Genomic DNA, 22,177 nt, shown 5'->3' on the forward strand with positions numbered 1-22,177 from the left:
TAATGTCATAATTGGTGAAGTATCTGGAAGTTATATGTGATATTCTGTTAAACGTGCTAAAAATCAGAAAGCTTATTATAATTGGCTTTTACATGAAATTTTTGGTTTAGTGTGTCTTATGCTTTTCATTATTTGCTTTTGGGGTTTATTTTATGATTGATTTGATTAAGAATAATCCTGCCTATCAATATGATTTGTAAGTAGTTTTCTGAATTGTTAAGTGTCTGCATATACAGTTCTACTTTTTGATTTTGAAAGGAGTTTAATCACATTTAATTTAAAGAAGAATATTAGCTCTTGTTTTACATTGTTCTATAAGTATGTTAATTTATAAGGTGTTAACCCCTTAATGGCAATTTTAAATTACAACTTGACTCACAAATATTCATTTTATGAACTACTGAATGATTGTTGTTTAGAGTTTTTCTTCTATTCTCTGAGAAACTCTTGAACATTATATTTTGAATTACAAACTTGTTTTTTTATTCTCTTTCTGTTTAAGCTTTATTCAATACCACCAAAAACAAACTTAAAAATTTCATAATATGGTCAAGAATGAAAATAATACATTAAGTATTTGAAATATTTTGTAATATGTATTTCTTTTTAGATAAGTTATCTTTATGCATAATGAAAGTTAAAACATTGTTAATTTTTGTGTGATGATTTTTTATATAATCTTTCATTTATGAAAAGATTTAAAACTGTAAGTATTTTAACAAACCATGAAGATAAAATTTAATAAGAACATTTTATGTTCACCCACTGAGTCTTAATGATTGCAAGAACTAATTTTTTGCTGAAATTTCTAAACATGGAATTTTTTGTACTTGAACTCCTTTAATTATTTGCCTATCTTTAACTTTAGAATCAATTATATTGTCCTCTTTTATTTATGATTCTTTATGGTGTATTTTTCATTTGTAAGTTTTTAACTTATATTAGAGTAAACTGATTCTTTAAAAAAAAATACAAGATGATGGTATGTTGTTACTCAGTGTTAAGAATGTGACTCCAAGATCACCTTAGAAGAAATGTTTTGCTCCTTAGCATTCATGTGATTTTGTTTAGGATTTGATAATGTGTACTTTTTTGAAATTTCATGGTATTTGACATCAACAGATTATTACATTAGCACTGACACCTTTTAGTCCACTTAGTTGCTTTCTGAAGTATTCTTGGACTTACAAATACTTTTAAAAGATTGGACTTCTGTCCTTTGGCTTGGTAAGTAAATTATCTTGCTTCATGTTTTTCACTGACTGTTTATATGATACTGAGACTTCTTCAATTGAAATACTTATGTTTGTACTTAACTTTCTTTTAAGTACAATCCTTGTTTAGCAGAGATTGTACTGCACATATTACATGTAGATACTGTTATTTTCAGAGATAACTTGAAACCTGTAGGAACAGTATTAATGTAAGGAATATCTTAAAGTAGGAAAAAGAATTAAGGAGGAAAGACTTCAAACAACAGTGCCATGAAAATATAGTTTTCTGTTATAAAGTGCATTTTAATTAAAATATTATGATTACATTTTCTTGTGTCGAAGTGATTGGAATGTCAAAGAAAAGTGACAAAGTATTTTTTGATAATTACAAATAAATTTTTATAACAGATTAGTGTATTATTAATGTTAATATGAAGCACCTGCTTTGGAACATTGTTGGATTTCTAAGAACTTATGAATGAAAGTAAAGACAAATGTGTAACAATATATTAAATACATCAGCTGACACCAAATACCATAGCTTATCTGACCGCCAGTGAAATGACAGACATAGGAGGAGTGAATGAGACATTATTTTTCTTATTCAGTTACTTGAACAACAGCTATTATGTTGTGAACTAGATTAAATGGCAAAATTTAAATGTTACAGATTCTCACATATTGTTATAAAATTTACTTAACAGATTACAATTGTTTTCTCTACCATTTTTAACTTCCTAAAGCAACAGACTTTTATCTAGTGTTAAATATTGCATACATATCAAACTATACTATTTCATGCAGTTTTGTAAGCATTTTCAGTCTTTCTTGGTACTTTTGATGTGGACTTTTTGTTTTCAGATGTAGATAGACTACTAACCCCCCTTAAACAGTGGTAGTGTTGTAGGTACAGGTCATCACAGATGTAAAAAATTGTGAAAAAGTTTTCTTAAACATAATATTTAGCATTTTTATTATGAATTTTGAACAAAGTATAAAAGAAAATGTAAAGAAAATCATAGCAAAGACTTATTTATTAGAAGTTTAAATGTTTTTTAGGGTATGAAAATCACAAAGGCATTCTCTAATGCACAGTGCTACTCTATATTCTTTACACCAGGTAGTCATCATCTTTTGCATCTTTTCTTTTCTTGCTGTATACTTATATACATGACATTGACTTTGTCCACTTTTTCTATCTCCTGATGATGGAAAGCTTTCTAAAAATTGCCAAGAAAATATTTCTTTTCCAACAAGTCTATCAGAACAGTAAGGCTATGTCTTTTTGGGAAAAGTCTTCCTACCCTTCTATACCTTTTCATTAATTGGTAAAGTAAATTGTAACTAATATACCTCAGTGATGGCTTCTTGTCAGTTTTTATAGTTGCATGTTATAAGAATTCAGAGCTTCTTGTGCCACTTCACATGCTTACAAAGTCAATTAATTTGTCCAATTTACATGTTACTTTTGTCACTTAGCCTCATATTGACAGTTTAATCTAAAACCATATCGGGTTTTGATATTGGTTGTTTAGATTTGTTGTCTTCCTTTCGACTGTATTTCATTTCACCTTTATCATCTGTGCCAAGTGAAGTAACAGGACATTTGTCTTTCCATTGAAGTGCTAAAAATTTTCCCTTGCTTTTTTGTCTAAACATCTACCTTCTTCAGAGTTGCAAATTTTGGCATGTTCTTCTGATTAGTTCTAACTGCTCCACAAAAACCAGTCTCATTTTCAAAGAGAAAGATGCATAATTCCAGACTTGTATAAGAATCATAAATATATAATATGTGACCTTTTTAAAGCTAGTCTTTCATCAATTGCTTGACAACTGATCCTGAAAATCCTAATTGGGGATATTTGGGGATACCTACATCACTTGCAGTATAGATTATTATATTTATTATAATTCCTATTTCAAAATCACATAATACAAAGATCTTTATTACAGATTTATGATACTTGGTTGGAATGTATTGCTTGAAAACAATATGACCCCTGAAAGTAATCGAAGGTTCATTGATAACTACTTTTTTAAATGGAGAAAAAGATTCTTTAGCTTTATTCTTCACCACTGTAAAACCTTCTTGAAATTTCAATAATCAGTCATTTGCATTAGGTTATTCAAAATGCAAATATCTAAGAATCTCCCTGAATCAATCTCGAGTGATGTATTTTAGAAAAATTGGAGTTCCTATGAGGGGATCATTCTTCCAATAATTAGCAAACACATGCTTTTTTTACATGTGGCATAAGTATCCCCAGAGCAAAAAAAGTGTACATTTCCTCAATAGTTGTATTTTCTCATTTCTTACTTCATGAAACAGAGGTAGTGTTACTTTCACTTTCTTCGGAATTCACAAAACTCATAATATCTATTTGTATCTAACAGAATGATTCATTATACTTTGATCTAATATAGCTGTAAAAAATTCATATTCTTTAAATTAATCTGTGAGCCTAAATTTATCTGTGAGTCCACCAATTTCTACTGTCAAAAGAATGACTAAATGGATCAAAACTATGACACTGTATCTATTGAGAACCAGTGGATTCTGATTCACTACCTAAATCATGTTCAGAGCTTGAAACAATTGAATTTTATTATGATGATGATGATGAAAAATCTGAAAAGTTTTCTTCCCCATTGGAATAATTACCATGTTATAATACTTCAATTTCATCTTTCGATAAAAAAAGTTTTGCTTCATTCTCTTAGTTGACATTATGCTTTTAGTGGGTACAGTCAATTATGGTGTGAGGGGGTTGCCAACTAATATTTTTAGCCTGTATCATCAGGTGCTAATAGATGTACTGAGTGCAAAGCATGCAATCATTAATTAATGATGGCTGTCATTCAAGGATTAAATTATTTTTTTTATGTCAACTTCACTTGGTGATTGGTGAATTTTGTAATTTCATGAAGGATTCAGATATTGGATGTTGATTTCATTTACTCATATAGATTATAAAAAGAAAAATGGCAATAACTAAATCAATTTTGTATAAGTAGAAGAAATTTGTAATGAGAGGTTTTCTTTTAATGTGGCTCAGTTGAAAGGTGAAAGCTGGTTTATTATTTTTTTTTGTGTACCTAATTCATAAAAATTCTAATCAATAAATAACTTACTGTTTTTTGTTGTTGTTTTTTCTGTTCAACCAGAGACCTTTGTCTTTTAATATCACGATACAAGCAACTGGTCAAGAGTCTCTCTCAGATAATTCAATTTACACTCCTACAATTCATTTTCAGAGAAGTAAGTACATATTCTAACTATCCTTTGAAGATGTGTAACAGAGTTTTTAACATCGTGGTCTTCATGATAAGAAAAAAACTTTTTCTTAATAGTGCTTAAATTTTAAAAATGTGTCAATAAACCATTGTATATTCATATCATTTAATAGTTTGTTTTTGAACACTGGTATGTTTTAGAGGTTAATTTGTAGTAATGTGTTCTTATGCATATAGCTAGGATCAAAATGTGAATGCCATGACCTTGTAGTGAGTTGCATCCAAAATGTGATTAACTTTATTTCCAAGGTAGCATGGAAAAATAGTTTAAAATTCAAATTTTAATATTGTATGAGTTGAACAGAAACTATATATAAATTCTCAGTCTTTTCTTACATATGTTACTTGATTGTTATCAAAATTGCCCATTTTATATCATTTTTTTTCCCATAAACTCGAAATTGTACTGTAACTATCTCTGGGGTAAAATGTGAACTTGTAGCATTTGTTAGTCATCTTGAGGTAATGAGATAGTGGTAATAAACTGAAATTGACTGCTGTTTCCCCTTTGCTCATTCTGATTTCAGGAAATTTGGATAATTTTCTTGTATTTTCTATTGGAGTATCTACAAACAGTAAACATATAAACAGTGCCTAAACTGAGCATCAGTAATTGTCTGATGGAAATACGAATGTGACTGACAAAATGACACTTGATGGTAAAATTTAAGCTTTACAGTACTAGCATTCAAGGTTTGATTCCACATGGTGGACACAGTAGATAGCTTGATATGATTTTGCTATAAAACAAATGAGATAAGTAAGACATCAGACATTTTGTCAAGCAGGAAAATTGCATTTTAAAAACAAATATTTTGAATTTTTGAATTGCTGTTTCTATTTTTTCATTTTACAGCTAACTTGTTATTTTAAGAAGCATTAGACAGTGTTGTATTATTAGCATTTCTTACAAATAGATTGCCAAGATGTGCATTTTATTTTCTTCATTATAAAAATCAGTATACACCCACACATACATAGAGCACTGGTATGAAAAATAACACATATAAGAGTTATGCAAGTAATTTAGGTCATGTTAATTTCAGTTGTAGGCTTCAGTAGATATTAATGTAAAAATTAACTCCCTATAGGCACATAAACTTGTTTAGAATCTTTTTATCAATATCTAAGTTGTTCAAATGTTATGAGGCTCTGATATATAGTTCTCTGTATATTTACATGTATGTGTGTGAAATACTTTTTCATTATGGATATTTCTGTTGAGATAAACCTAACTTTTATCTTGAAATACTAAATAAAAATACAGTTCATCTATGAAATAAGAATAAAAGACTTATCTGTAGAGTATACCCATCCTTAGTTATGTTTACAAGCACAGCAGGGGTAGACTCCAACTTTATTAACAGGAATAATAAAATAGTTATATCTTGTTCAATTACAAAATATAAAACTCATTAAGAATAAAGTACATTCACAAATTATAATCTTAATAAATTATTATATTAAGATGTTACAGTGTATTTAAAGGGAAAACATTTTCAGTTTATATTGAAAATAAAAATTTCTGTATAAAGACATCTTAAAAGTATGTGCTAGAGAATAAAAAACATTAGAATCTCTAATGATAGCAACAATAATACTGTTTAATATTATAATTGGAAAATGAATTCTGTAGTTGTAAACTGGAAGAACCCCTGTTGTAAAATGTATATCCTACTGATCTCCAATGTGGAGAAATATGGGAATATTTAAAATGTAAATTCTTGAGTATTCATGATAGGCATGTTCCATATAGAAAAAAGGGTGGCTGATTCCACATGGTGGACACAGTAGATAACCTGATATGATTTTGTTTTTAAACAAATGAGAAAAGTAAGATGTCAGACATTTTGTTAAGCATGAAAACAAAAAAACAGTTTGACTCACAAAGGGTATAAAAGAGGAAATTAAAGAAAAGCATTGTATGTACAAGTAGCTTAAATTAGTTGCATTAATGAGAGATGTGAATAATTATAGAAGATGAAGAGAATTGTTCAAATGGAAAATTAGGAAACTGAAAAAAAGGTTGTCCGAAAATGTAAAAATAAACAGTATGAATTTCTTCAAATATATCAAGGAGAAGCAAAATATAAGTATAAGAGTAGAATGTTTGACAAATAAGACCAAAAGACTAGTATGTGATAATTGCGGATGGTTGGGCTGTTAAATCCTACTTTTTTCCAGTTATTTTGTAAAGGAGATTTAACCATTTTTTTTTAGAGATTTCACAGTATCTTATGGTTATTTTCAATCTTTAGTGAAGTAAATTTATTATCACTGTATGCCAATAAAATTGGCATCACAATGTGGTTTATAATTGAAATGATAATGTTATGTATGATGTAATTTCTTAATTTTAAATAAAATATTGTAAAAACTACTACATGTGTTTGTGTGTCATAGCGCAAATCTTGTTGTATCATTGCACAGCTCATTTTATTATGCTGACCATACAATGTCTAGTGGTTAAGAAGTTAAAAACTCAGATCTCTGATATTTATAAGCTTTATTATAAAATAAAAAACTCGTGTTTTTGATTTGCTAAGGTGATATATTTTGCAAACTACTTCGTTTTTTGAAACCTCTTGTTTATTTGCACATACTTCTCTTGATACATGTTTATAATGAATGGAAAGAACCTAAAATCCTATTAGTTCTATCACTATCAACAGCACATTGCTTGGATTATTTTAGAGACTGATTGACTGTTGCAACAAGATTTCTTTCTTTCATGACACTATAAAGATTATTCCCATCGAAATTATATTTCAAATTATGATAACCCACATGCATTATCTTGCATTTATTGTAATTTAAACCCATCTGCCACATGTCATACTAAGTCTAAATGAATGTTTATGTAAAATGCTAATCTTTGTAATTTACTCTGGGGGTTCATGTGAAAATTCTAAAGAGAGAATCTCACTACTAGCTGAGGTAACATAATTTCTATAATATTGCATTTAGAGACAAAATAATAATTTGTGGAAGCTTTCAAACAATTATTTACATTTAGGCTGCAAGTATTAACAGTAAGTTCTTCAACTATCACTAGAAAAGAAAAAATTACTAACTTCAAAATTTAGACTTTGTTAGGAAAATAAGGTCCATACTCAGTAAGTAATAAAAGTTTTATGTGTTTGGCTGACAAATACAAACAGTTTTCTGATAAAGTGAGAGTGATTGAGTGTTTTGTTCTTCAATGATGAATCTTAATTATTGAACTTAAAGATTGTAGCTCTAAGAAGTAATCTTAAATCTAGTATTTGTAACTTAAAATTTCTCAGCTTCTTTAAGGTTCATTTCTGCACATATTGACAGTTTATTTACTTACTGTAAGACCTTGAGTGCATATATTAAGACATTTGATGTAAGTGACAAATTCACTTAAAATGCAAAAAAGTTTAAGAATAATTTTTGGAATCACAATGATAAATATTAGGACTTGCGTAATGATTATGGTAAGCTGATTTTTGAAATGTTAAAAAGTTTTCTTACGTATATTTGTGTACTTGTATAACAATTTATGTAAGGATTAACAATTATTATCTGCTCTGATAACTATGTTGGCAATGTGTACTGAAAATTTTCAAAATTTTAAAAAATATCATGTCTACAAAATCATAAATAAGCTTGTAAACATCAATTTGTACTCTGTAATGTGTATTAGAATAAATTCCGTATAGAAATTGTAATATTCTAAGTACAATAAATTGATAACAAATTTCATAATTGAACTTGATATTCTATATGACTTAGTGTTTTTAAATAATCAACAGAATAAAATTTATTAAATATCACAATTTTACTTTCTTCATGTTATAATAACCAATTTTGAAAACAGCTTTAACTGTGTGATATGTTGTTTACTCTTTGTAACCTTCTCACTGTGGTAAAGGTTTTGTTTTCATAGTTAAGTAGAATACAGTCATTCAAGCACTGTTTATTATTGACAAAACTATATATACAAACCTATAGGCATCTAATATTTTTAACCAGATGAGATGAATTTAAAAAAAATCAAATTTTTAGGGTGTTATAAAGCTGTCACTGTGCCCTTACCAGTTGACGTTATTGCTGTGCTAAAGCAAGAGATGACTTTATCAGAAGTTAAGAATACATTAGAAGATAAAGCTTGTGATCAGCTTCTGTTGTTTAAGGATTGCCTACAGAGTTTTATTGAGGTAGGGGATATTAAATATTAATTTACTTTTTTAATATTTACTGAGAAATAGTAGGAACTAAGGGTACTAACTCTTTAAAGACATGTGGTCCATGGGAGCAAGGGAAGCAGTGCTTCACCAATATACATTAAAAAAATTTAATTTTTAAATATCAGCAAAATATGACATTATGAACTTGCAATTAATTCACATGGAAGCACTCTACTATCTTGTACATAATCAGTAACCACCTTGTACAGGCAGAAGCACTGTTAGGAAGAATCTGGACTACAACTCTCAAAATGTTTCCTTTTTTAGTTGATTTCAGTTTTTTCCTTCTAGAAAAGGCTTTATTTCTATTTTGTTACATAATATATTCTGTAAACTATAAAATGCTTCTAACATGAATAATTTTGTGAATAAAAAATTTCAAATTCATAGTTGTATTTAAAAAACAAACATATCTTGAATGTTATGTTGGCCTTTTCTATGGCATAAAGGAAGCAATTACCAGTTCATCTTACTTCAAAATGCATGCAAAATTGGAACTTATTGACAATTTATAGTCTGTTTATTAAATTATTTAAATTGCTAAAAATATCAGTAAAATAAATAATTTATAAATAAGTTAGTGTTTTGTTACTAATAGTTACAAATATACAATAAACAAATCAAATATAATAAGAAAAAAAAAATATTGTTAATTTTCGTGCAACATTTGGAAATTTGTTTTTTTCATGTACTCATGCTCATGGCTGTTTGTTACCTTTCTGATATCACATGATGTTCAAAAGATGATAGGAAAAATTGTAACTGTATTATTGAAAGCTTATTAGTGAACAAGTTTGGTACTAAGAGTTTTTGCAATAAAAAAAGCATCATCAGAAGTGGTAGACTGGTGCCAGCTCTAAACCTGACTGGAATAACAAAGCAGTACGTTCAACAATTCAGTGTAAGCCAATGTGATAAGACATCTTGGTTAACTGCTTGTCCTAACTTGCAGAAGCTTTTCTTCTAGTTGTGTTTATTTACCAGTGAATTTGAGACATGGAACTCAAGTGAATTTGATGATTTAAGTAATATGCATAATACAATTAAAAGACATAAAAATTCCTACAGTCATATATCTTCAACTCTGGGGCTAGCTAGATTTGTAAAATCATGGATTGAATTCCAACTAAATAGCCAGTGTAAAATAAACGTACAAATATGTCTTGTTTTTATCTTAAGTATGATTAATGATTACAAGTAATTAATTTTATCTTTATTGGTTGTCCTGTATACATTTTTTTTTATTTTATATAATCCATTTTTTTATGTTTTCGCATCCTCATTAGAACAAATTACCACACACATCTGTTTTGCTTTATATGTAACCTTTTGACCTGATTATTTTTTTAGTAGCTCAGTTTTCATTTGTTTTTTGTTTCTTTTTCAATTTTGAATAGAAATTTCATTCTTTTTTGCCTAACTTTGAACTCTCTTGAACCTATATTTTCCTTTACAAAAATAACAATAATATTAAATGGTATTGACTGTGTGCATTAGAAGCTTGGCCTTGGTAGCTTATCAAAATTCTCTGCAGAAATTATGACACTGTTAAGAAAATGAAACAAAGAAATAGGATATACTGTAATATGATTTAGTACTCTGGTGAAGCACATAGAAGCAGTACTATCTCACATTTTATGAGAACTTTTTCATGATTTAGTGCTATTGCTTCTTCCTTACTAAAATAAGAGTCAGGGTAACTATTTATTCCTTCTGGCTATGATGGTCTTAAAACCTTATGAAGAACCTGTGTTATCATATTCTCCCATCAGCTAATTGGTGAGATTGACAGAGTTTACAGTTACCACTTTTGTGAGTCATGGTATTTAGACAGTTGACTGAATATAACAAATTTATTATTTGATGTATCATTTATTTTCTTGATTTATGAGAATTTAATCTTTTCTTGTCCAGTCCAAGTTCTTGCAAACAGCTAGTCTTATTTTTGAATCTTTGCTATTTAATATAATTTCACAATGTCAGTATTTTATTGAACTGTGAACTGTTTTAGTTTCTTGTCTTTTTTTTAATTCTAGAAAACAAAAATTCCTGTACCTGCAGCTTATCATGTATGGCCAAACACTTTATCATTCCCTGTAACTGTTGTTTATCCAGGTAATAAGGAAGACACTGAACTTGGTAAGTTTACCTGTGTACTAGTATTTCTGTATAAGCAAAGAAAACATTGGCTGCTTTAACGTAAGGGCTGAGTATGGCCAAGTGGTTGGCATGCTGGACTATAGATTTGTGAATCCATCTTTTGCATTCCATTTAAAAAAAAAAAGTGTGCATATACATACTCGGCACTTTGAAGCCACAGATGTATTATAAGTGTGGTGGTCAAATTTCACTGTTTGAACAGATAAGAGTACCCCCAAGAGCTGAAGGAAATGTAGAAAATGTCTCCAATGGAATATCCTTATCATGCCAGTAAAGTTGGAATCCATCTGGACCATCCAGGTTAAATATTTTATCATTAGAGAACAAAACCTTCATTCACTTTTCTACGTCCCATGTTTGGTGCTACTCAGCAAATTTAACCGAGCTGTTTTGTGGTGTGGAAGGAGGCGTAGCCTTTGAAAACGTTTACGGTTTTTAAAGCCTTTCTTTTGTAGATGTCATCTTATTCTTCTTGAGCTGCATTCTGCGTCTGTGAGGGCTTTATTCTGGTTCGATGATCGGCTGATGTCTTGCCGGACAATCCGTCGAATCCTCGTGCTCAGAGCTGGCAGAATTTTTTTGGGCCCACCACTTGAAATTCTCATTCCGTATCCCTCAGGATCTTTTGAGAAATTTGCAACAGCAGTTTTACTATGCCCTATCTCACCAGCGATGGCACATTGAGAGAGACCTTACTTTTGCAGCTCAACACTTCTGCTATGTTCAAACTCTGTCAACTTTTTAGCCTTTGCCATGTTTTTACCCAATATAACACAGGAGATGTCATGACAACACTAATGCTTGAACACAAGTGACTAAATTTCGTTATGTGTTACTGATTAACGCTTTGTTTCAGTATGGTCTTCAACTTTTGACCAGCTAGTATTTAGGCTAATTTCATAGTGTTCACATTTTTCCTATTAAATGCTAAAAAAGTTTTTTATTTTTAATTTCCCTTTTCTTATTTTCATCTTTTGAAGCTCTAATCAAATAAGTGGTTGAGTCTAACAACACAAAATGCATATTTTTTCTTTATGTTCATTGGCCTTAAGATTTTGGCTAGCAGTATATGTGTGTGAATACTTGTAAGTATTGCACAACAGTTTAGCTAATTTTATCATCTAAAGGAGAGAGAGCCTAAATTAGTATATCTTTACCTATGGTTATATTATTTTGTACAGCTCTTCAGAGAAGGGCAAAAAAAGAAAAAGTGCCACATGTAAAAAGCAGTAATGTAAAATGAGGGTGTAAACTAAATTATAGAAAGGTAAAATGTACTGTTGTAAAATAGGTATTTAGAAGTTTAACCCAAACAGCACTAAATTTACACCATCTATTATTTGAAACCTTTTTTTTTTCACAAGCCTCAGGTGAAGAAGAAAGAAATAATAATTTTTAATAACTTTATATTTCAAACCCACAACATCTTGCATTTATAACTACCATTCACCATATGCATGCATTTGTGTGAAGGTTTATTTTGCATAACCCTTGGTATGTTGTATTGGCAGTGATAAGATTACACAAAATTATTACTAGATTAAAGCTATTAATAACATTTAGGTGGATATATTTTTCCCTTCATAGGTATTAAAACATGTGTAAGTGATTTATTAAACTTTCTTGCTGCTAACACTGATGTACTTCTCTCATTTATGTAAGTTGATTGTTTATTAGATGACAGTGAACAAATCAATAAATTTATTTTCAATTAAAGGTAGATATATAATATTTTTCATTGTAGAAATAGAAGCATCAGATACGGTATTGTTCCACAACACATATTTCTTGATAATAAATTCAATTGAATATAATATTTTAGGTATATTAGTGATAAGCTGTAGAGGTGCTTGACAATTTAATTAACCTTAAGTTTTTAATTTATTTATCATTTAGGTTCTTATTCGTTTTTTCAAAATTATTTTATGGTGATTTAATACTGATCTGTATTTGTTTTGCTTTGTTTTCATAACCTAGTTATCAAGAATATTATTTTAAGATAATCATTAATCATATGTAGAGTGAAAACTGAAAAGTTCCCAAACTAGATTCATGCTTTTATAAACAATTATGTTTCAAGGATTTTTTTTCACTTTCGTATAATAGTATGTCACAATTAAATGACACCTAACAACACGAGTAATTTTGAAAGGTAAACTTTTATTATTAAGAAGTAATGGTGAAATATATACCTTTTTAAAGGGTTCAGTTATGTTATTTTTAAATGTAAGTTACTTGCTTTTGTGTTTTAAGTTTGAGTTTTATTTTAGGATGAAAAAAATATGAAGGAACTTTCTCATAATCTCTGATTTTAACATGAGTAGAAAACAGTAAATATTCTTCTTTAATGTTTGGAGAACCCAAAAATATGGCTTAATAGTATCTGCAGTTGTTCTTGAATTTTGACACTTATTTGTTCAGGAACATCAACAACTATATCTAGAACTAATGTATCTGTGTTAAGATTTTAAGATTTTTCATTGCTGTATATTCTGACATCAATGAAATTATTAGAATTAAAATATTCATAAACTTGACTTTGAATCTACTTGTTGCTTGTGATGGCTGTGTGAAGTCTATACAGTATGTCTTGGGGAGGCATTTAAAAATTACATCAAAGTATACATTGAATGAAACCCAGAGATCATTATATACTGTTACAGTGTTCATTAATTTCTTCTGTACAACACACTTAAAGATTTTTATGTAAATGTTTTATAGTTTCATACAGAGAAAAGCTTCACAGAGCTCTCCTTTTACAACTGGACAGACCTCAGCTCCGTCGCCAGAATAGTCATAGATTTTCAGCTTTAGAAAATGAAATTAGCTATTTAAGAAATACTCATGTTGGACTTTGGATTCCAGAAGGTATTAAACATCAGATATTTTAATAAAGTATTCTTTGTCACCAGAAATAAAGTTAGTTCAAAATTTGAGTATTAAATGAATTAAAGTTCAGAGTTTAAATTATTATTCTTGTTTGTAAAAAATAAATTCTACTTTCATTCATACAAGGATTATTTGGATTTATTATGTAATTTTCTTTCTTTGTCTAAATCTGTTTTGCAAGCCAGTGTAATTATGTTAATTTTTATTGTGAAGTGGCTTAAAGCTCATTGTACAAAATTGTTTAGGATAGTATGAATGCACAAAAATAAAAGTTTTAAAAATGTTTCTTAGTGTCTTAACATTTTACTATTTCACAACTGAAACATATTTTAAAAATGCACCTACCAATTTTATAGTATGCAAAGAGAACTGCAGTGTAGTGCAATAAAGTAATAAGTTCTTTTTTACATATTAATGTAAGACATAATCAAGAAAGTTATTTATATAAATCAATGTAAGTTGAGTGTGGGAAATTACAAGAATAGTATGAACAGACATTAAAATTAAATTGTAACTAGCTTGACAAATCCTGTGTACTCTTTTTCTTTTATTATTATTATTAAGAATAGAAAAAGTTTTGTTAAGTCACTTACTGACACATAATGTTTTTGTAATGTGCTTGTTTTGTGGATTTCACTTTAGTGGAAACTGGGAAACTTTTTTCTTCAAAATACATCTTCTGTGATTTATTGATGTGTGGATGTGTCCCCAATTTGAAATATATAGAATAATGTTTACCCTATTGGACTACTTAACCACTTCATTTATTTATTTATGTAGGAAATGCAGGTGATTGAAATTTACTCCTAAAAATTATGTATGCATTCATGGAAACTTTAATACAGGAGAAATGTAAGATTCATAGCTCTAGCAGTCCAGTATTGTTGTCATTAGGAAGCTTTGCATTGTAACTAGTTGATGATTTTGTTCAAATTTTCATAATGTACAGGTATAAAGTAATAGAGAAACATTCATTTGACAAATCTTATTGTTGCACAAAGAAAATTTGTATTTTTAAAAGGTTTCACTGAAACTGGGACAGAGGAAGCTGTTTTTTTTTAAATCACAATGCCCTATATAACACCCCAATTTTATTGTGTTTTATGAACAAGACAAGCATGGACTAGTGTTTAAATTGCTCAGACTATGCAAGAGTTAGTTGTGGGAGTTGTTCACTATAACTAGATGCTTGCCTCTTCTTCTGTTACTTCAAATGAGGGATTGCTATGGGGTGGTAGCTCTAGTAAAACTGTGTGAAATTCTTAAACAAAACGTTGTAAATATGTTTGTACTTTACTAATCAAAATTAAATTCACATTACAAAAATTTAAATGACACCACTCATATATTTTGTCACTGATAATCATGATTTCAGATGTTTACATAACATTAAAAAATGAAGTTACTTAGAAATTTTAATTGTTGTTGTTTCAACATGTTTCCTACAATTTTGATCTGAAACTTAAGATGGACACACCCAGTTAGTCAGAGGAACATACACATATCATCACTACATGCAAGACCACATGGATGATGATGGTTGGGGCTGTGCCTATCGTTCTCTGCAGACTGTTGTATCGTGGTTTAGGTTCCAAGGATATATTGACAAACCAGTTCCTACTCACAAAGAAATTCAGCAGGTATCTAAATTAGAAATTCATATATTGTCATAATCAGCAGAAAATTGTTTGATTAAAAGAAATATAATAATTATTTTAACATTTTTATGTTATAAAATTTTGTTTTGTTTTACATACTTCCCACCATATATCATTTACATAATCTGATAACCTACTGTATATAACAGTTTAAAAGTCATTTTATAATTTTTTTCATTTTTTAATGTAGGCATAACTTCATTCAGTTTGCAAAAAGTAGCATAAACATAATTTTTTGCAGGAAACTATACTTTGAGAAGGCAATTATTTTACTGACATGCATATCATAACCCAAACCAGCAATGATAAAAAAGTGTATATAAACTTATGTAAACTATAGAGTATGTTCTTCATATGTTCTTCATACTTTTCTAGAACTTCCTATATGCCACTTTTGGAAATTCCACCATTTCTTTTTTGTAGTAGTATGACAAAAAGAGAAACTTGAAAAAAATTAATTGAGATGTTTATTAGAGTATTATAATTTAATATGGGCTCAAACAAAAGAGTTACATTGATCAGGTACATTTCATTATTTTAAAGTAGTAGACAGTGAGACCATTTTTTAAAGAATTTTAATACTCACCTAACTAGTAGAAACACGTTATGCCAAGCATTCATATACTATTTGAAATAGTCATAAGGAAATATGTACAGAAGTATGAATTATTTCAAGCCAAAAAAATGCTCAATACTAAATGTTGGGTGTTTTATTATACTTTCAGTTGTAAAAATCATTTGTATATATAGATTATTTTGCATGACTTGTTTAAGTAACTTTTGGTAATGTGATTCAGATATTTTTAAAAATTATACAGCACAAGTGTAAGCACATAATCATAAATAGTTTAATTTTGTGTACCGTTATGTCCTGTCCAAGAGCTTTATAATTTTTACAAACAGACTGTGAAGTGTTTAATATGTTTACATCTAAATCTTTTGTACACTGCCACACATGTAAACCTCAATAAGGAGACTAATGCTTCAGCTGTTCCTGCTTGCATTGGGTATTTTAACTTCTTGATTTTGCATTACAATCAAAAGATGTATTAAGTTTACAAACTTTGCCAATTTAAAAAACAAAAAACATGAACTTGCAAAACAAGGTGTATTATAAGAAAAAGTGATATCCTGAGTCTCTTTTGGGGTGTTTGACTTGTAGACCAACTGTCAATACATTTTTATGGATAAAATCCTCTGTGAATTTTTCAGAAATTTTATACTAGCTCAGTTAAGTAACTTTTATATTTCATTGGGTTCATAGAATCTATTTCATTATTAAAGAAATAAAAATATTTTGACATTTTGGCTTATCTGAAATTTTATTTTACATTGATATTTTAATGTAACATTTCAGGCTCTTGTAGAAGTTGGAGACAAACCTTCATCCTTTGTTGGTTCTAGAAAGTGGATAGGTTCACAGGAAGTCTCTATTTGTTTGAATCAGTTAATTGGAGTAAGAATATATGAGTTTCCCTATTATTGTACCTGGGATTTTGAATGATAGAAGTAAATAAAAAATAAAAGTACAGTTATGGTGTTTTACCTGACTTCAGTAGTTAATACCAAACTATTGAAGTTCATACTAATTTATAAACAGTAAAGGTCTACACAATCATCAATGTGTCTGGGAAAATTTGACATCAAAATGTAGATAATTAAATCTTAGTATTATATGAGTTTTAATTTCAAAAGGATATACTTTAAAACTCACTTTTCCCACTTATGTATATAGTGACATTTGTTCACTCTGACTAACTCATTTTTTATTTGTTTTTTTCTTTATCACCACTCTCTGATATCACATATTTAATATAAATTACCCACTTTAGTCTAGATATTACTAAGGTATAGTTTAATTTTTACAGCTTTCAATCTTCTTTGTTTAGGGAAATATAAACTAGAAAGTTGGACCCTCTTGCCAGGCCAATGTGTCACATCCTTCGTTACCCATATTTCTAATAATTCATTTTCACAATAGAAAAACTTAGTTTTGATTTACCAAATAATGTATAATGCTACCTTATTATTAGTAAAGAGTTTTAATTATTTCACCCACAAGTTGAAAGTTGCTGTCATTAGAGTTCTGACAAAGTAGTAAAAATGATTATTTTAAGGATAGCTTAATTGTAATAGACAAAGAGCATTGTTTACTTTGTGTGTAATATTATTTTGTGTCCTAAAGTGCATATTTGAAATAAATAAAAAATTATTTGATGTGCTAGTACCAGTACATTAAAAGTAGATGTAAGCATGCTAAAAAAAATCTAGACCAACCATGAGTAATAAATTACTTGTTTTTTATGTGTATTTTTTATTTATTATTATAAAAGTAACTAACAAGTAAAAATCAGAAAATTGTTTGATCAGTTATGAAAATAACAATAAAGAATTTTATCATTTCACACATTTACAAGTAGCTTCTGTGTTACATTATTCAATATGGTAGGTTGGACAACATATTTGCCTTTTTATTTACAGCTTGTATATCATAGGCTTATTAGTTATATGCAGTTCAGAAAATAATAAGGCAATAAAATTAAATAAAAACATTTAACTGTTATGAGCCTTAAACAATTTAGGATAAACAGTTGTAATTTTCTTTTACAATCTGTGGTCCCTCTAGAAGGAAAAAAAAAGTAAATTAAATATTTTTTGTTGTGGTACAAGGTTGATCAAATAATCTGAATTTGCATAGTGTTAGGGTAAAAAAACGACAGATAAAATATAAAGTTTTGCAGAAACAAAATGCATAATATTAATTTAGAAAGTTTTAGAAGTTATTCCAGTAAAATTTGAAGACTGTAAGGTGAAAAAAGTATTTTTAATCTTAACATGGAAATCACCTTGCACTTAAACATAATTTATTAGTATGTGACTTCTCCCACCGAGATTACCCATATACCTGTATGCTTGCTACTTTTTGCTTATATATATATATCACATCATAAGGTAAAACTTGTACTGACCTGCAACTTTGTACCAATATTTCTGATACTGTTCCCAAGATATATTCAGATGATAAGAGAACTGTGTCAACACCAAAGTTTATTCCACATTATTAAGTTACTAAGAACATATGCATTCATTGCATGTATGCATTTCCTCCTGCATATCAAAACTTGATTTGGCATTTGGAAATATTAGTAATACACATGATGAACTCATAAAAAATAAAATACTTTTACTTTTTAATATACTTGATGAATCGCTTACAAAATTCTACATTTACAGTGTTTAAACCATTGATGCTATAGTCGCTAAACCCTTATAACAGAAACAGAGATAAAAATAACTATTGTGTGCTAGTAAGTTACTTATAACTTGTTAACTAGGTAGAGAATGTTCCAAGTGTTACTTTGTTTTTGCATGTGTACAATTTTTTTTATCTATTTTTTTACTTGTTTTGATTATTTAATAATATATTTAATGTGTGAAATGAGAAAATAGAAACCCAATACCTTATTCTAATGATAAAATTGTTTCTGTAAATGAATGTATATGTACAAAAAAACTAGCAAAATATTAGAAGTGTATCAAATACTATACATACTGCTTTGTAAAATGGAATTTTTAAGTTCATGATTTATGTACACTGTTGATGGAGTTTTGTGTTTATTTATTTTATAACTGAATTAAAAAAAAAGTACATGTAAGAAAACTGTTTCTAGAAGAGAATAATCTTTGTTTTTATGTGACGTCAATGAGTAAAAGAATGTTGAAATATCACCAATGTGTCCATTTTATTTTTGTTTGGTAAAAGAAATTAGTTTTTGTAATAAAAATTTCCTGATATTTATATGTTGGGTGAGATATTTTGAAATATTTTTCAGGTAACATCAAAAATAATGTTTGTGAGCTCAGGTGCAGAACTAGCTAATAAAGGCAGAGAACTTCTTGAGCATTTTAAGATACAAGGAACACCAGTTATGATTGGTATGTTTGTTTTTGTATTATTTTGCTTTGCATAATAAAACAATTTCAGTTTACAAGTGGTAAATAATTATTGTTTATTTATAGTAAAACTTTTTTTTTTATTATTGGACTTTTCCCCACTTTTTTGATTGATAATGCTAGGCTTAATGTTCTTCTTCTTTGTTTAATTTCGCAATATATTTTACATATGGCTTAGAGCGCAGTTTAACCATTTAAACTAGTAAAGTATGAGGTGGGAAAAATGTGTCATGATGATATAGTGGTGCTTTGAACTAGTTAAAAAAAAAATTGGGAAATTAAAAATGATAGGCTTCTAGCCCAGATAGTATTTTCCCAAGGCTTTTGAAAGAGGTTAAAGATTGGATATGTGAGCCACTTTGTAAAATTTTTCACAGTCTTTGTGTAGTGGGCAGAGAGATGATTGTAAGTTAGCTAATGTAATTCCTCTTTTAAAGGGGGTGATAAAAATTGTTTCAGTAATTACAAGCCCATTAGTCTTATATCAGGTGTGAGAAAAGTTTTGGAAAGCTTGTTAAAAGATGTTTTGCAAAATCATTTGATAAAGTTAAGAATTTTATTGGATATTCAACATGATATTAATTTGGTGTGTGTGACTTTCCAGAAACTGTTTGACAAGGTGTTACATAAAATGCTTTGGAAAAATATCTCTTGGTGTAGAGGATAAGTTAGCATATTAAATAATAGAGTGGTTGGATAGGAGAAAGCAGAGGGTTGTTATAAATGGGGTTCAGTCAAATTAGCTTAATGCATAGTTGGAGTATCTCGGGGCTTAGTCTTAGAACCTTTGCTCTTTTTGATATACATAAGTGACATGGATGAAATAATAATCAATAAATTACTTAAAATTTTAGTCTTGAATGTTGCAAACTGGGTAGAGGTTGCTGCTGATTTACAAAAGAATTTAGATAATGTAGTGAGTTGAGTAAATAAATGATAGATGAGTTTTAATTATAATAAAGGCAAGATAATGCATGTGGGTTATCTTAATCTGAATTATAAGTATAGTTTGGATGTGAATAACCTTAACAGTGTTATGGAGAAAAGGGATCTTGGCATCACAGTCAAACAGCTTCTAAAGCCATTTATACAGTGTCCTGTTGATAGTGGTAAACAAATAGGATTTTAGGTTGTATCTACAGAAATATCAGTTAAAGTCTAAAGAGGTTATAATTTCATTATACAGGTCACTGGTTAGGCCAAATATGAAATATTGTGTTCACTCTCAGGGGTCTTTTTTTAGGAAAGACATTGTGTTGTTAAAAATTGTTCAGAGAAGGGCTATTAGAATAGTGCCTGAGATAGAGAGGTTGCCATATGAGGAGAGGCTGAAATCTCTCGAATTGTTTTGTCATTAAAAAAAGAAAAGAGTTAGGGGAGATCTTATGGAGGTTTTAAGATTGTAAATGGAATTGATAATGTTGATGCATCATCTTTTTTCATATTTAACAGTAAGAATAGTAACAGTAGGGAACACAAATATAGATTATGGCAGGTTAGGTGTCATCTTCAGCTAAGACAGTTTAATATTTCTAACAAGATGGTTGGCCTTTTGAATGGGTTGTCTTTGAATGTAGCAAGTGAATATAAGAAAAAAGTTAATATGTATGTGAATGCTAATAGTTGACTTTAAGGTTTATTTTGGTTTTTTTAGAATAATTTTAATTCAGAGGATGGAACAGCCAAGATTGACCAGCAGGTCCCATGTTGTCCTAAAATATTGTTAGTTATGTTATGTAGTAATACGTTTGCTGCACTGAGAATTAAGAATCCCATAATTAATTGTAAATTATTGTACTTCCTTTATATATAAATGCTGTTATTTGAAATACTGAGATGTAATAGACCTTATCTAAAACAAATTAATGAATGATTTTCATGTATATGACATCTGAGCAATGCTCTTTATCAAGTATGGATTTCAGCCAGAGATGTCTGAAAAATTTTGTAACTTCCTTTCTTATTAGCTAGGAGGTTTAAACAAAATAAGACTACTCATCACCTGTAATTCCTGATAACCCTAATAAGATGCCTCCCAGAGTGTTAGTAGTATGATTGAAAACTTATAATACTAAAGTTCAGTGTTTGATCTTTGTTACTGGCATAGCATAGAGAGGTCATTGCAAAACTTTGTGCTTGAAGCAAAAATAAACAAAAAAAACCTACTAAAGTAAATCTTGTAAAACTACATCTGATCACGTTTAATCATCAGTCACATCCACAAGTCTTAAAGAAATGCCTAGAAAATGTACAATATCTAAATGACCAAGCTGAACATTTATTTCAAATTCTTGTTCTGTGTGAAAATTTTGAGTAGATAATTTAAAATTTTATTGTCATAATAAGTTTTAGTAGAGTTACTAGTAAGTGCACTATATCATCAAAATACTGATAGCAGAAAATGACTGTTGCCACATTTATAAATTTCAGAAATATTCTATCAACTCCCTATTTAAGAACTTGCACCAAATTTTAAGATTTTATAATGTGGTTGCAAAATAAATTTTTGTAAAATTTGTGGAATTACTTTGTATTTAAGTTTAATGGTTAAAATTTATCACTTTTGTTGATAGGAAGGACTAATGTTTTTCAAAATTAAAAGTAGAATTAATGTTTAAAATACACGATAAAACATTGTGCTTTTTGAACATTGGTTTTATTTTTAATTCTTAAAATTTTTTGCACAAGTTACTGTAATTGAATCTTTCAGGACTACTTTTTCTTCAGAAGATTAAGTAACTTTGCTAAGAAAACAAGCTATCATCCAAGGCTTCATAATAAAAGGAACTCATTA

General features: G+C 28.8%; 1 protein-coding gene across 6 annotated transcripts in view; it reads left to right on the plus strand.

The window, feature by feature from the left end:
- The window catches only part of Ufsp2 (UFM1 specific peptidase 2), a 52,473-nt gene that overhangs the window by 24,915 nt on the left and 5,381 nt on the right, over nt 1–22,177 (plus strand). For 5 of the 6 annotated variants that reach the window (XR_013029384.1, XM_076506402.1, XM_076506403.1 and 2 more), the window contains exons 5-11: nt 4,380–4,473; nt 8,541–8,692; nt 10,759–10,861; nt 13,604–13,750; nt 15,239–15,411; nt 16,787–16,885; nt 19,263–19,365. Coding sequence is in view for 5 of the 6 variants with exons in the window: in XM_076506402.1 (XP_076362517.1) it covers nt 4,380–4,473; nt 8,541–8,692; nt 10,759–10,861; nt 13,604–13,750; nt 15,239–15,411; nt 16,787–16,885; nt 19,263–19,365 (871 nt within the window). In the remaining variant the exon portion in view is untranslated. The remainder of the gene's footprint in view (nt 1–4,379; nt 4,474–8,540; nt 8,693–10,758; nt 10,862–13,603; nt 13,751–15,238; nt 15,412–16,786; nt 16,886–19,262; nt 19,366–22,177) is intronic. The other variant, XM_076506406.1, reaches the window with a different exon arrangement.

This window comes from Tachypleus tridentatus, chromosome 6 (assembly GCF_004210375.1).
Source record: "Tachypleus tridentatus isolate NWPU-2018 chromosome 6, ASM421037v1, whole genome shotgun sequence".
In the NCBI taxonomy this organism is placed as follows: domain Eukaryota; kingdom Metazoa; phylum Arthropoda; class Merostomata; order Xiphosura; family Limulidae; genus Tachypleus; species Tachypleus tridentatus.